Raw genomic sequence first — 16,075 nt, forward strand, 5'->3', positions numbered from 1 at the left:
AAGGCGTACACGTTCAAGTTTTGATACTGTCTTGTCTGACGAAATCAAAGATCATGGCGAGGTAATGTTTAACTGCTACTTATACGACTGAGTTAACAGCTACTTAATGGTTGAGTTTATTTTATATTGTTGCCGAATTAGTCTATTTGATGGCTGAGTTTATTTTATATTGTGACCGAATTAATTTATTTGATGGCTTGGTTTTGTGTTATTTGATGGCTGAGTTTATTTTATATTGTGACCGAATTAATTTATTTGATGGCTTGGTTTTGTGTTATTTGATGGCTGAGTTTATGATAAACTGGTGTTGCAGGTCCGTTTGAGGAGAATGGTTATGAAGGAGTCAATTGAAGAGATGTTTCCTGTATGGTCGGATGAACCTGACGACCCACAACTCGTTAGGTTGGTAGAAGACATACACGCAGGTAGATACGTGAAAGGTTTCTGGGAAGTACAGAGGGATGAGCAGGGGAAGGGGAATGAGAAGAAGAAGAAGAAGAAAACGAAGGGAGTTTCATCAGAAGCTGAGCCATCAACAAAGAAGCAGAAGAAAGAAGCTGCTGAAACGAGAAAGGGTTCTAGCGAGGAGGAAGCTGTATTGGACAAAGCGACTCTGACGAATCTTGTGAGTGCTCTGCAGAATATTTCAGCAAAATTTGACGCTTACGATTTTGACCGGAACCGGCCAGTGATGGACGAGAAGACCCTAGATAACGTGGTGAAAGCTGTAGTGCAGCAGAGTCTGAAAGTTTTGGGGGAAAGGAAAATTCCCGACAACGATGCTAAACTCTCCTCCGCCGGCGTAGAAAAATCTTTATCGGTGACATCATCACCTCGTAGGAGGTCGCCACCGGAAAAGTCGGACAAAAGTCCAGTGGTAGAACCGCAGGCCCAGGAGGAGAAGTCTGTAAAAACTCCAGTGACAGAACCGCGGCAGCAGAAAAAGCCTGTCAAAAGTCCAGAGCCGCCGCAGCAGAAAGAGAAGGCTGTCAAAAGTCCGGTGCCGCCGCAGCGGAAGGAGAAGGCTGTCAAAAGTCCGGTGCCGGCGCAGCAGAAACAGCAGAAGTCAGTCAAAAGTCCAGCGTTAGCTGAGACCCCTGCAAAGAAGAATTCGGAGCTTGAGAAGGATACAGTGGTGAGAAGGATTTTGGGTGATGATTTTAATGAAATTGATTTCATCAGTGTTTCTCCTGCAAAGATTACTAAGGATGCTAAGGATGGTAAGGATGCCAACGTTCCAGCCTATGGACGCGGCTTACGGGGCAAGGCCAAGCGTACTGTTACTGTAAAGGATGAGGCTATCGAGGATAAGAAAAAAGCACAGCGGGCAGAGGCTGCGTTGAAGAGGAAGGAGAAGCAAGAGGCTAAGAAAAAAGAGAACGAGGAGAAGAAACAGAAGAGAAAAGCGGCTGAGTTACAAAAGAAACAAGAGGCTGGGTTACAGAAGAAAAAGAAGGAAGACGAGGCTGAGTTACCGAAAAAAAAGAAGGAAAAAGAGGCTGAGTTACCGAAGAAGAAGAAAGAAGAAGAGGCTGAGTTACAGCGGTCTGAGGAATGTGTTGTGACCAACGACGAAGTTCTTGCGGAAGATAACGCATTGGCGGCGGAGTCTGATGTCGAGCCAGCTGAATTGATTAGATCTTCCGTGATAAAGGAACTTCGGGAGAAATCAGTTAAGTTATCTCCACAAGGGTTTTCATTGACGAACCTTGATTCAGCACCAGATTTTCCGTACATTGGAGACAATGGACAGACGACTTGCATGAGGAAGAACATTACGCCTTCATCAGTAATATACGACCCTTGCGCACCTGTTGATCCGGCGCGACTGGAAAAACTGAAGCAACACATTAAGGCAATTCCACCCAAACCACCAGCACCTAAAGATAAACCAGAAGAACCCTCAGCTGATCATGAGAGTGACTTCTACAGCATACTCATGCATGAAAGACCGTGGCCTGACAAAGAATATGGATGGGTGTTTGATAATGTAAGTCTTTATTAAGGCTGACTTATATATTCTATAAAGGCTGACTTATATATTTAATTCATTATATTACGGCTGACTTATTATTTTTCTTTGTCTAGCATATCGCTGCGTATATGAACGTCCTCATACAAAGGTCCATGCGAGATCCCACTCCATTCTGGTCCAAGCGGATTGGTTTCATAGACCCTTGGTTGTTAAGTTCTTGGGCTTCCCTCGATTACAGGCAGTTCAGGATGAAACCTGCTTCGTTCAAGTTCAAAGACTGTGGTTATGAAGCGTTGGTAAACGGGAGATTCCCCGAAGAATTTACAACAAACTTGAAGTGGTATGCAGATGTGGATCACGTGTACGGATGTCTTCAAACCGGCGGTAATCACTGGGTGGCGTTTCACGTGGATCTGATCAAGGAGAAGATAGATTGCTACGATCCAATCTATGGAGAGTCAACACCCGAAAGTGAGCAAAAAATGCTAAATGCTTTTAGACCTCTACTGGAGATGCTTCCCTGGATGTTGAATGAGCTTATTCCTGCCGATCTCCGAAAGCATTCTAGGAAGAGGTTCGCATTCAGACGGAGGAGCAAAAGATACATTCCACAAAACAACATGTCAGGTGATTGTGGGGTTTATTCGTTGAAGTTTGTGGAGTGTCTAGCGCTTGGTGTAACTTTTGATGGCATAAACGATAGTAATATTCAAGGGTTACGGGTGAAGATGGCAGCAGATATCCTCGAGGAAGGAGGAAATGTTGGAATGAACAATTTGTTTTCATAATGAAACTGTGTTTGTTTGTGAACCTGTGTTTGTTGTTATGTTAACTATTTGACTTTGGATAACTGCTGTAATAACTCAGTCGTATCGATTAGTAATACTCAGCCAGTACTCATTGATAACTCAGTCATACCTCAAACATACCCTAGAATCAAAATAATTAATAATTTTTCATTCGAATGTTATATATAAAGTCCAATTATCAAAATAATTAATAATAACTCAATGTGTGAGCATGATCTTTGTTGACTATACGAGTTTGGAATCGATTATAATCTTGAGGTATATGTTGTCTCTTACGAGTACCTAAAACTCTAGGCAGTGATATGAGGTGTGAGCATGATTCAAAACACGTAAACTGTTATTGTGTTATTTATTATGAATTTGTGATATTTATCATATCTTGTGGTTCGTACATCATAAATCATAACCCTAAACAATCTTATTCGGAACCCAAACCCTAAATAACTAAACCCTATACCCTAAACGGCAAACAACAAATCAGCCGTAAAGGTCTTAATAACTCAGCCTGTTAGTGTAAGTTAATATTTACATATGGCGCGAAAATTTTAGATATTTTATCTCGCGACCTTTAATGTTCTATACTTCCCCTATATATAGCCCCCTTCTCTTGCACCTTCTCGCCTTATCTCACTAGAAAACCTAAACAATATCTCTATATCGCCTTACAAAGTTATGATTGTTCCTGGTTATTCAGAAAGGTTAGAGAACAGAGTCAATGAGATACTAAACTCTGAAAATCGTGAAAACCTTCCCGTTCTATACCCTGGCCCGGGTGTCTTGCTTGACAGCGTAATCTGGTTTAAATTTCTAAGCGATCTCTCCCTGGCCATCCCGTCGATTTTAGCAGAAGGATGGGTTCATGATTGGCCGACACGGCGCGCCATTCCCGATCATTTTAAGGAACGCTGTAAGGACAACATCTTTGAATTGTTTTTGATATTAGACATAATAACAGCACTTACATTTGGAAATTGGTTTTTTGTTGTAGCGCAAACGCACGTGGGCACGAAGATATAATTTTCAAGTTTGGACAAATTTTAATCTGGTGGCCAGAACTGTGTTTCGTTGTCAGATGCGCCTCTTGAAGAGGAGGTGGGCACATGGGGGGTGAGAAGCCTGCGTGGATGCTAACTAGAGTTTGGCGTGATCTTGTCCACATGTTTGAAGAATTTGGTCCTGATAATTTTGGTTTTAGAAATTGATTTGTTGTTTTTGTTTGTATTCAGCCGTCAAGTTTTTGTAAAGTTGTTTAACTCAGCCGTTAAGTTTCTATAAAGTTGTTTAACTCAGCCATTAAGTTTCTATTAAGTTGTTTAACTCAGCCGTTTAGTTTCTATAAAGTTGTTTAACTCAGCCGTTAAGGTTTTATAAAGTCAAACGTCAGTGTTTCAGTTAAGTAACTCAGCCGTAATACGAATTAAGATACTAATAACTCAGCCTTATATTGTAAAAATACAAAGCCATAGTTAACGCTATTTTCAATGTATTATTATGGCCGCCATTACTTAATCGAGACCAGTATTAGAGTCCTTTATTCTCTTATTATTATACGTGCGAGAAATTCCATCGTCATTGAGAATATCGAGACTCATTATTATGGCCGTCATTACATTATCGAGACTACTATTATTAGAGACCTTTATTCTCTTATTATTATGTGCATGAGAAATTTCGTTTGCATTGAGAATATCGAGACTCATTATTATACGGCTGGCACGCATGTATCGGATTATTTACATAATCGAGGTATTGTTATTTTTAATGTAACTCAGTCAATACGTCTACGTTAACTCAGCCAAAATATAGACGCTAACACAGCCGTAATACGAATTCAACTTAAGTGTTTGATAAAATAATAAAGAACCTTTCGTATTTCTTGATTTGATTGAGTATTCGTCATAATTAAAGTGCATCACGTGTGTGGAAAAATACGGCTCAAACCTAATATCGAGGCATTTAATAGTTTATTAATTTAAATTATTCCTCTTTATTTGAATTTTTTTTAAAAAATGATTTTATATTACTACCACTATTGTTTTAACTTTGTCTTTCACACCAATTTCTCTTTCATTCAAAGAAAATGTCTTCTTCATCATCTGTGTCTGGTAACACTTACTTTCACCGCCGGCATGTGGAAAGAGGAACGCCGAAACAGTGTTGGTGTGGTGAACCCGCTGAATTATGTACATCTGCATCACGGGCTAATCCAGGAAGACTGTACTATTGCTGTCGCAAAGGATATATTAAGGTTTGATTTTTAATTTTATTCATTATACTGTCAATGTGATACTAAGAGCTGGGCATGTTGGTGAAATCAGAGACATTTATTCAAATGGGCGGACGAGTGCTTGGTGGAAGAGGTAGAAGATATGAAATCGGTGATGAGTGACATGACCAAAGGCATATCAGATCTGAGAGTAGACGTTGGTCGGTTGGAGAAAGAACTCGGTAAAGCGGAAAAGATGAAGTGTTTGATGTTTCCAGTGGTGGTTTGTGGGTTTGGTATGGCCATATTTTGGCACTATTTCTTTGCGTAGTCATGTGTTGTAATCATAATTTAGACGCAATGTTTTTAGTAACTCAGCTATTACGTTCAATGCAACTCAGCCAGTACGTTAATTAATTCATAATCAAACAATAACCCAGCCATAATACGAGTATTCGTCAGTCATAACGTTTTAATAACTCAGTTATAACGTTCACTGCAATTCAGCCGTTACGTTAATTAAGTCACTATCAAACAATAACCCAGCCATAATATGAGTATTCGTCAGTCATAATGTTTTAATAACTCAGTTATAACGTTCACTGCATCTCAGCCGTTACGTTAATTAAGTCATAATCAAACAATAACCCAGCCATTATATGAGTATTCGTCAGTCATAATAAGATAGTAACTCAGCTATAACGTTCAGTGGAAGTCAGTCATAATCAAACAATAACATAAACAATAACTCAACCATAATATGAATATTAGTCAGCCATAAAAAGAGACATACATAAATTTCTGGTTCGACATACATAAGTTTAGGTTCAAAATCACTCTTCCCTTTCCGGACATACACACATTAGTGGAGTAGTTTTCCCATCTCCAACCACATTGAACACAAATAAGTCTCCTATGGCGCATCTGTTAGCACGACAGAACTTTCTCCAGCCTCTTCTGATGTAATACATGCCGTCTGCTTCGCTAAATCGCAAACTCACAGTCCATGAATTTCCCTCTTTGTTGACAAGTATTATCTCTTGGCATTGTTTGTTCAAAGCAGTACAAGTCGTAGCTCCCTCAGGAAGATACTGCAAACACAGAACGTAAAGACACAGAACAGATCAAACCATATGTTAATAACTAACTAAATACTGCAAACACAGAACGTAAAGACACTGAACAGATCAAACCATATGTTAATAACTAACTAAATATGGTCTATAACTGAAAATCGACTCACAAGTTTGTCTTCTTTTAGATTCGAAGCAGTGACCTCAGCCTGAAAACAATAGTCAAATGAGAAAGAAGGAGCATCATCCGCATCGGCTTCTTCCTTGATGATGTGAGGATGTGTATACTGAATCTCACAACAGCTAGGACCAAATGGTGTGACATGAAACACCATATCTCCTTCGTGTTTGAAGATGACAATGTCACCGATTTGAAGGTCATGTGCTGTGGTGAAATCTTTCCAACCTCCGGTGAGTCTCCTGCCTTCTTGTATCACTTCCCAAGTTTGATCTGTAGCGTCCGATCTTAGTTTCCATGTTTTCCGGTTTGTCTTCCCTTCTATGTGCTGTGAGAAGAAGCCAAGTGGTATTGTCTGCAGGTCAGAAAAGCCAAAGTTAAGCAAACTCTAAAATAGGAACATATACACATGAGAAATAGAGAGTGTGTGTCTACCACGCCACTGTGGAAATCGGGAAGCAGAGGCTTCAAGAAATGAGGTTTGTGCGAATTAGGCATCTGCAAACAAGAAAAGAATGGGAAGAAAACATCATCGAACCTAAGCTGAATCCACAAATCTGCAAAAGAGAGGCTTCGGTTTTACCTTCGTATCGAGACGCTTCGAAATCGCCTGTCGTCGAGAGCTTTTCTTTTTTTTTTCGCGTTGGGACGAAAATGATTTCTTTTTTTTTCCTTGTGTAAAGTAAATAATGCCGGAAAATATAACTCAGCCGTAACATTGTTAATAATTAATAATGCCGAAGAATAAAACTCAGCCGTAACATTGTTAATAATTAATAATACCGAAAACTAAACCTCAGTCGTAAAATTGTTAATATTTAATGATGTCGAAAAATAAAAGTTGGCCAAAAGAGTCATACATAATTTAACTCAGTGTCGAGTTATGTCCTGACACGCATGTCCGAGTAATTTACGATATCGAGGTCATTATATGTTTATTTTATTTGGACACGCGTGATCTTTATATTTAATATGATTTCCCTATTATATTTCCAATATTTACAAGTAAAAGATAAAGGAAAAACCAGAGTCGACTTCTAAAACCTAAAGTAAGTCTCTTTCGTCCAAAATCGATTTTGAATTATTTTTTGTATTTTGGCCTTGTTCGATTTTGCATTATTTTTGTGTGCTATGATGTATAAATTAGATGGATCTACAGCGTGGAATTCCAAGGACGTGCGACTGTGGAGCTGCTACCATTGTGTTAACGTCAGGTACAATAAAGAATCCGGGTAGAAGATTTTATCGATGTGGAGCAAATTCGGGTCAAAACCATGTTTTCAAATGGCTTGATGAAGCACATGATGAAGAGTTTGTAGTTGTGGCAAACAAACTCGCGACGATAGAGCAGGATTTGGCCGCTATAAAAGCAGAATTAGATGATATGAAGAAAGACATAACTGAGATCATAAAAATTATTGAATGTCTTAGGATGAAGTCTTAAATGTATTAGTTGCTACTACTACTTCTTTGTTTACTCAGATTCTGTACTCATAAGTCAGTCTATGTTTATGTAACTCGGATTTAACTCAGCCGTTGTTAATTTCTTCCGAAACAACAACTCAGCCGTAACATGTAATAATATCAGTCTTAACGTTTAGGTGAACAATCAAAAAACAGTCATAAGATGAATAAATGAGAATAACTCAGCCGTAAGATGAAAATAACTCAGCCGTAAGATGAAAATAAGTCAGCCATAAGATGAAAATAACTCAGCCATAAGATGAAAATAAGTCAGCCATAAGATGAAAATAACTCAGCCATAAGAAAATAAGTCAGCCATAAAAACAGAATATATAATTTTTTGTTCGACATACATAATGGCATAGCAAAAAACATAAAAAAGATAAGATTCTGATGCAGAGACATCTTCACCACTTACTTGTGTCCCTAAACAGGCTTATCGGTTCAAAATCACGAAAGAACAAGGAAATCTCTTTGATCCAGAAACAGCGCTCACACATGTTGTCGTCCTTAGTCACATCAATGTGCCATAGGCAGAGACATTGTCGGTCCACAACATTTGCACATTGGCAAAGGTAGAAGGACGGAACATAAGTAGAAGTGAACATGGCCTTAATTTGACGGAACTCGTCAGTATGCCACAAACCCCATCCCCATTTCGCATCTCGAACAAGTTTCCCGACCCTGTCAACAGTTGCTCTTGGAATTCTCCGAAAATACTGCGCATCACCGTAAAAGATTGCTTGAGTCATAGCGTGTGTATACACTGCACGCTCATATCCTGCATCTGCTGCACGCTTGAGGAGAGAAAGGCCATAATCTTGCTCATCGTATGAGTAGAAAAACTGTACACCCTTTACATAAATTGTGCTTGGATTGTTCTCAGCGTAGCAAGTTTTCAACAACTGAGATGGCATAATGAGACCCCAGGGAAAGGATAACACATCGAAATAATGGTATACCCTACGCATCTCTGCTAACGCCTTCATCGACCTGGACGATGCTCTGAGGCGGTAGAGATCTTGGAAGGAGTTACGGGCCACACGTTCAACCACCATTGCCTGAAGATCTTCAGGCAATTCAAGCAGAGGGAAATATTCCATTTTCTCTGAGAGGACAGTTGTGTAAAAGATAGAGAGTTGAAGATGTGTAATTGTTTGAGAAGTACCTTATTTATCTGCAGTTAACGGTTGTAGTTTCGTATCGCGGCGTTTCTTATTTCTTATTTTGAGCGGGAATTTAATCCATAACTCAGCCGTGTATTACAATAACTCAGCCTTAGTTGACTTCGCGACGTTTCGTGTTTCTAGCGGGGAAGTTTTTTTCAACTGCGTTTGAATAAAAGAGCTGACATTAGAAATCACGACAATTATTAGGCGTGTGAGTAACATTATCTCAGCCAATGAAGATTAATTTCTCTTAATTTAATTCGCTACTTTCGTATTCCACTTTATAATCAATAATTACGTAGGGGCTATTACGTAACGTAGGGCAATTAAGTACGGACATTTCGTTTTTCGATGTCTGTGTCTCTCTTGAGTAATGGGAAGCGGGCAAATCAATGAAAATAAAAACCCAACCACAATACAAAATTTGAAAAACATTAACGCAGCCGTCATAGAACATTAAAACAAAAAAACCCAGCCGTATTACAACACAAAACCCAGCCGTATTACAATTAATAATCCAGCCGTTGTGCAAATCAATGAAAATAAAACCCAGCCGTATTACAACACAAAACCCAGCCGTATTACAACACAAAACCCAGCCGTATTACAAAACAACATGAAAAGCAATTGCTTATATCGGACAAGTTCTCGCATTATGTCCACTTTGACTGCAACGAGAACATATGTGCTCTTTCCTAGGACGTTTGTTTGCAAGTGCAACTTCTAAAGCAGATTTCATCCTATTTTTTTAGGTCTTCCCGGTTGTTGACGAATAAACGGTGGAAAGCACTGTACGTTAGCCACGTTATCTGGAACAGGTAGCGCTGAGTCAACCGGCATGACCGATTCAGCGTATGCGCTAGCTAAATAAGTGCTTTTATAGTAAGGACTGCACAGTGATATACGAGAAACATTTCTTTCCTCTGCAGCTGCGATTGCGTGTACACATGGTATTTTCTCGACATCGAAACGCCGACATGTGCACTTTCGCTCAACCAAATTAACAACATTCAAAGACTCGCCAGCAGCGCCATATTTAACTTCAGTGTGATGGTCATCAATCCTTTGAACCGTCCAATCCCGGGAGGCACTTACACGTCCCTATTAACAAAACCCAATATTCGTGAAACGGCTTACTTATTATTTATAAAGCTGGCTTATGCAATATAACGACTGACTTATTAGATTTAAAGACTGACTTATTTTACTGTTACGACTGACTTACTTGTAATAGTTTCTCCACACCGCGCGTGAGTGTGGTTGACTGCGATCTGGCATCCACTCTTCGTTCAGCAAACCATCTGGTCATCATAACCCGTATCGATTCCAATATTCGAACAATGTTAAGACCTCTAGCATGCGATAATGCTCTGTTCATTGATTCCGCTATGTTCGTAGTCATCAAATTGTACCTCTCGCCCGGGAAATAAACACGTGTCCACAGTCTGACATCAGCTCTTTCGAGGTAGCCGTGGAGATCAGGATTAAGTGCTTCAATCTCCTCGAAAATCATATCAAAGTCAGACATTCTAAAACATCTCGCCGCTTTCTTCACCAGCCGAAATACATCTTTTCCTTTGTACCGTCCCAATATGTTTTTATACAAATGATAGGTGCATATTCCACGAGCAGCTAACGGATACACATTTGTAATTGCTTTCCCTATCGAGTTATGCCTATCTGATATTATCGCAAGACCCTCCTGGTCAGGAATCAACACTTTTAGTTGCGTAAAAAACCAATTCCACGAATCATCATTTTCAGTGTCAACCACTGCGAAGGCTATTGGAAAAATCTGAAAGTTACCATCCTGAGCTAGTGCTGTGAGTAGCGTCCCTTTATATTTACCATTAAGAAACGTACCGTCGACGACAACAACTTTGCGCATGAAAGGAAACCCATTAACGCTCGCACCAAACGCAAGAAACACATACATGAATCTTCCAAGCTCATCGATTTGAAGACGCGTAACTGTATTCGGATTTGCCCTTCTTATCATGTATAAGTAAGAAGGCAAGAGTTCAAAACCACACTCAGGTGTGCCCTCATCGATTTCCCTTGCACATTTAAGCGTCCGGTGTGATTTCCAATATTCCATCTGCTCACATGAAAAAACAATTTACATAACTCAGCCACATCATATCATTAAGACGGTCACAACGTAAACATAACTCAACCATAGTTTTGTAACTCAGCCATTTCTAACATAAAATAACCCAGCCTATACTCTACCATAACTCAGCCGTTGTAACATAATTACCTTTACACCAAACTGCTTAGTGATAGCTATTCCGACACTCTCAGGGCGAACGGCCGGACCAACGTCGCCGAGAAAGTTCTTGTACAACTCTCCTAAAATATCCGGTGTTGCATTTCGAGATCGATTAGAACGCTCAGTTACAGAACATGCATGATCCGAGTCGTAAATACGAATATAAAACTGCGGGGACAATCCTTCGGTAGATGCACGAACTCTCCATGTACATCCATCAACCCAACACTTAACAACGTATGTTGTCAGGTTTGATATTTCTACATCAAAATCAAATTGATGCCTCACTGTAAAAAGTTTCAGTCGTCTCTTCAAATGCTTTTTAGTCAAGTATCGTTGTCCTACCGCAAGGTCTAACGACGACATCTCCAACTTCAAAACCTCCAGATTCCCTTTAGATTCGCTCATCAAGAAGTTCTGATATCTCTTCTTGGAAGGTAGCGTTGGTGAATCTTCGTCTTCTTCGATAGGAGACTCACCGTATGTGCTGAAGTTATCATCTTCAGATGACGCACCGTCCGAGTCATCGAACATATCAAATCGACTTTCAAATTCATCATCTTCTTCGTTTTCTTTGCCTATTTCATCTTCTCCGGCTACGTCGTGTATTTCAACGTTACTAAAGCAGTCATTCTCAATTTCATCTTGTTCATCCTCCAAACTGCAACCATCGTAACTCCCATTCTCTATAGACTCAACTTCTAAAGCTTCTTCTTCTAAAGCTTCTTCTTCTGAAGCGTCTTCTTCTGAAGCTTCTTCTTCTGAAGCTTCTTCTTCTGAAGCTTCTACGTCTGAGCTGTCATCCTTTTTCTCTGTAATCTCCACACAGAGACGTAGTTGTTCGCTTTTCTTTAAGCTTAGAAAACATTGCAATTGTCGAGTGTTGGACACGTAAACTGGTGGAGTGTTGTGCGCCATTGTTTTCAATGTTTTATTCGAAAACATGTAGCTAAGCAGAATATGAACCTTCAAATCATTCAAACCGTAATCGTCGATGACAGACTTTGTGAAATCTTCAAGTTTAGTTTTCTCACCTAAATGAAGAACTCTACACCCTCTACTGTCGACGTTGAATACATATCGTTTTTTCATAATCCATTTACCGGAAACAATAATAACGGGATCCATTACCATATGAGAAAGATGAAGAGGATAGATAACTGAGATGATGAAGAAGAAAAGAAAGGCTGTGTAATCATTCAAAAATAAGATGAAGAAGACAACTGAAAGGTCTCGTAACTCAGTTGTAAATTGGGCGACCGTTAGTGATGACATGTCAAATCCGAGTTGATGACATGGCAGATGACATGGAACATCGATTAATCAGCCGACAAACAAATCAGTAACTCAGCCAAAATAAGTCAGCCATCATGTTTACACTTTGTCAGCCGATACATGGAAACATTCTAGTAATTAATCTTTTGACGGTAAGTCAGCCGCAATAAGGATGAACAACCATATGTCAGCCGTATCGTTACGTAAATCAGCCATCAAACGAGAACATTCTAGTAATTAATCTTTCGCTCATACGTCAGCCGCAAAGCAGCTGAGTTTACTGTTTATCCATGCTTTAACGGCTGACTAATACAAACCCAGTCGTAACAGCATCCCATAACTCAGCCGTGGCTTCAATAACCCAGCCCATCCATGTTCCTTTACTCAGCTGAAAAAAAGTTTCTCAGCCGTTTCTTAACCACGACTCAGCCAAATTTTCCAGAAATCAAACCGCCGATGTATAAGTCAGCCGTCATTTGTATCATTAAGTCAGCCGTGATCACATAACTCAGCCGGATTTCTGTAAATCAGTTGTATCGGCAAGCTGACTTATAGTTTTAAGTCAGCCACTTTCACTTAAGTCAGTCGTATGTATTAAGTCAGCCGTAACGTAAAGATAAATCGGCCGTAACTACGTATCTATCGCTTAACAGCTGACTTAATGAAAATACGGACGCGAATTCCTCCGTGGCGCCGGTTTTTTGCCTACGTGGCAGCGAAAAGTAATGGCATTCTCGTAAATACGTTTTTTCTCATAACGTAAAAAAAGGGTACGCTTGGTATCGAAAATATTCTAGTAATAAAAAAAAGATATGTATCATTCTAGTCAATACACCTAAAATATGTAACATTCTAGTAAACTTCCCATATATTAATAATATCTCAAGCAATCAACTCCATTTGTATGCAGTGGAATTGTATTCCATAACTAATAAAATACATATATAAGGCCTATCATTCCATCAATGTGAATCTTATCTTAAACATCATCTCCACGACACCCGCCATTCACTCATACTTATAATATATATATCGACTAAACCCGTAAAACCACCAAGGCTAACCAAGCCTAGCGGGGAAATAAAGATAACCATCATCTCCACTAGATATACCAAGATCGAACATCTAATGCTGCATGCAGTTATACGGCCTCCAGGGTGCGACCCCATCATCGTGTCTTCGTGACCTTGTTCCATATCGCAGGAACAATTCACGGTAACGCGGGAACTTTCAGGAGAGTGAGTATACAATAAGACTTCACATGATTTATACTCATATATTTAATAATATAATATACTAGTACTTGAGAACAAGTACTAAGGTTCGGAATAAACATTTACGATTATGGGAACCGAAATTCGCACTGTCGATTTCTGTTTAAATAAGGAAACTAGGAAAACCCTAATTTTTCAGAGGACCCCGATATCTGCTAATTACCACACGTCAAGCAATCAGAACACGAGAATAACAACGATAAAAATAAGAAATCGAAAAAAGAGAGCAAAGAAGATCATATTCTGAATTTGCGTATGAGCGTTTACAACAAGGTATAAGCCTGGGCTTGAGAGCTGTCGGCGAGATTCCTAGTTCTAGCAACCCTAAGACGGCTAAACCTAATTGAGTCGCAGCTCGAAATAACAAAAACGGAAAATTGCCTAAATTGCTCTAAGTGTTAAGTTTTCTCTGAAATCCGTCCCCCTCCACACTCCTCGCCTAGGACTCCTTATATACTAGCTCCAAGGTTGGTTTACGCTTTTACTCTTCTGCCCTTAAGCCGTCATAGCATAAAATGGAGATATTCCATTTTTTCCGATCTTCGTGATTATCCTTAAAACTTCCGTATTTATCCGCGGAAACTTGACATTTATCTTTCCTTGTGGACCAAGCGTAAACCGTGCTGTGGTTTACGGGCTTTTGGTTAAGAAATCGTAGGATAGGCCTCGAGTCGTGTTTTAGGTCCCTTTGGGCCGTCTTCCGACTCGAAGCGTTTATTGCGATTTCTTTCGATAAGGAACGACCTTTCTGCGGTATTAATCCGAAAAGTTTGATCGATGATTTAGAATAGCGGAAATCATAGACTGAGCTCACTACGGTCTTTGAGAGATAGCATTTGAAGGTTTGACGAGAATGCATGGACTGGTGTCGTCTCGACGTTTCGGAAGAGCTCGGTTGCTAAGCAGCGACCGAACTTTGGCTCAAGCCCGGTCGCTACGTAGCGACCGAGCGGGACGAACGCTCGGTCGCTACGTAGCGACCGAGCTTGGCTCGGGCTCGGTTGCTACGTAGCGACCGAGCGAGATGGATGCTAGCGACCGAGCGAGACGGACGCTCGGTCGCTACGTAGCGACCAAGCTTTGGCTCGAGCTCAGTCGCTACGTAGCGACCGAGCGTGGCGCGCTTAGTCGCTGCGTAACGACCTGTTTCGAGCTTTCGTCGGACGTCTCGTTCTTTCTTCCGCAAGGCTTTTTTGTAAGAAAGAATTTATTTCGAAAAGTATTTATTGGAGAAATTCTTATTTTCTTCCTCGGACGTTTTAAATGTTAAATTTGTCGCAACCGTTTTTGACCCCAATAACGATCATTCATAAATATTTATTAAGTGTTTACACTAAGGAAACATCCCACCAATTAAATATTGATCAAGAGACAAAGCCTATCAATCATCTACAATCAGTAAGTTCAATCAAGAAATATTTATTCACTACTCATCACTCATCTATCTAGACTCACCTTTGATTCCATGAGATTGGCTAGGGAAGACTAGACTTGAGCTCAACTAATAGCACTCCATGTCACTCCTGATTCAGAATGTGTGGATACAAGATCAGTCAGGTCGATTCCAACAGAAACTCTACTCAGCTTAGTTCAAAGCAGTTCGGTTTAAACATAAATCGTTTAAGCTATGTTGTCTAGATGCTAGGGGACCATGAGCTGAACTAATATAAATCTACACAAGGGATTAAGAAATTAATCCAGAGAGGAAGAACAACAACTCAGCCAGCTGTTTACAATCTAAACTGATTTGGATCAAAGGCAAAACAGTTTACCGGTTCAAATCAAACACTGTCTGAACTCAACTGATGCTCCACTTTAAGACGAAGCCACGCCAAACCTGATCAGTACCACATCAAGAAAAGGTCGGACTCAATCAGCTGAATCGCAGTCAATCCAACAAAAATGCTCACATAAAACCGATCCACACAGCAACTTACATCTTTACAGATTAAAATCAAAAGCTGAAGAACATGGGTGATTCTCAACTTCAGGACACCAAATCTCCAACTCTTTACCACACAAATACTCACTGATTAAAGTCACAAGATGGTGAGGAAGGTTCATCCTTGCTCAATTCTCTTCTCTGAATTTTTTTCTGAATTTTTCAACAGATTTTTCTCTTAGATTTTTCTCTCTTATTTCTCTCTTTCTCTCTGAATCTTTCTATGGTTTTTCTTGCATTAACAGGACGTCCAGAGGAGAGAAGAGGATATTTTATATCATAAAGAGTTTATTCAGATGAGGGTTTGCTCCCACAAAAGACAAAGCTGAGGTTAGACAGCTGGTGACATGCTTCAGCACACCAAGCAGCACAAGTAGCTGAACATTTCCCTTCCATGAAGAAAGATACAAGCAGCTGAAGCAAACAGCTTGTGACCAG

At 39.9% G+C, this 16,075-nt stretch overlaps 3 protein-coding genes across 3 annotated transcripts; 1 reads left to right on the forward strand and 2 right to left on the reverse strand.

Moving 5' to 3' along the window:
• The first annotated feature begins 4,864 nt into the window (after positions 1–4,864).
• On the forward strand, positions 4,865–5,321 carry LOC106453747 (uncharacterized protein At4g04775-like). Its single transcript, XM_013895961.2, has 2 exons — positions 4,865–5,032; positions 5,103–5,321. The coding sequence occupies exons 1-2, from the start codon at positions 4,865–4,867 to the stop codon at positions 5,319–5,321; spliced, it is 387 nt and encodes a 128-aa protein (XP_013751415.1).
• Positions 5,322–5,823: 502 nt separating this feature from the next.
• Positions 5,824–6,739, reverse strand: LOC125609030 (B3 domain-containing protein REM10-like). Its single transcript, XM_048779802.1, has 3 exons — positions 6,677–6,739; positions 6,234–6,596; positions 5,824–6,081 (listed from the first exon to the last, which is right to left on the reverse strand). The coding sequence occupies exons 1-3, from the start codon at positions 6,737–6,739 to the stop codon at positions 5,824–5,826; spliced, it is 684 nt and encodes a 227-aa protein (XP_048635759.1).
• Positions 6,740–9,609: 2,870 nt separating this feature from the next.
• LOC125609043 lies at positions 9,610–11,680 on the reverse strand. The gene is made up of 3 exons (XM_048779827.1): positions 11,135–11,680; positions 10,100–10,972; positions 9,610–9,975 (listed from the first exon to the last, which is right to left on the reverse strand). Exons 1-3 carry the CDS (start codon positions 11,678–11,680, stop codon positions 9,610–9,612), a joined length of 1,785 nt encoding a protein of 594 aa, XP_048635784.1.
• Between the last annotated feature and the right edge of the window lie 4,395 nt (positions 11,681–16,075).

Source organism: Brassica napus, chromosome A1 (assembly GCF_020379485.1).
Source record: "Brassica napus cultivar Da-Ae chromosome A1, Da-Ae, whole genome shotgun sequence".
NCBI lineage: Eukaryota > Viridiplantae > Streptophyta > Magnoliopsida > Brassicales > Brassicaceae > Brassica > Brassica napus.

Excerpts from the sequence above, each read along its gene's own strand:
- LOC106453747 (XM_013895961.2), top strand. The coding sequence starts at position 4,865 with ATGTCTTCTTCATCATCTGTGTCTGGTAACACTTACTTTCACCGCCGG. Across the intron at positions 5,033-5,102 it reads GTCGCAAAGGATATATTAAG|AGACATTTATTCAAATGGGC; the intron begins GTTTGATTTTTA and ends TGGTGAAATCAG.
- LOC125609030 (XM_048779802.1), bottom strand. The coding sequence starts at position 6,739 with ATGCCTAATTCGCACAAACCTCATTTCTTGAAGCCTCTGCTTCCCGAT. Across the intron at positions 6,597-6,676 it reads CCGATTTCCACAGTGGCGTG|ACAATACCACTTGGCTTCTT; the intron begins GTAGACACACAC and ends TCTGACCTGCAG. Across the intron at positions 6,082-6,233 it reads ATCTAAAAGAAGACAAACTT|TATCTTCCTGAGGGAGCTAC; the intron begins GTGAGTCGATTT and ends CTGTGTTTGCAG.
- LOC125609043 (XM_048779827.1), bottom strand. The coding sequence starts at position 11,680 with ATGTTCGATGACTCGGACGGTGCGTCATCTGAAGATGATAACTTCAGC. Across the intron at positions 10,973-11,134 it reads CTAAGCAGTTTGGTGTAAAG|ATGGAATATTGGAAATCACA; the intron begins GTAATTATGTTA and ends TCATGTGAGCAG. Across the intron at positions 9,976-10,099 it reads GTGTGGAGAAACTATTACAA|GGACGTGTAAGTGCCTCCCG; the intron begins GTAAGTCAGTCG and ends TTTTGTTAATAG.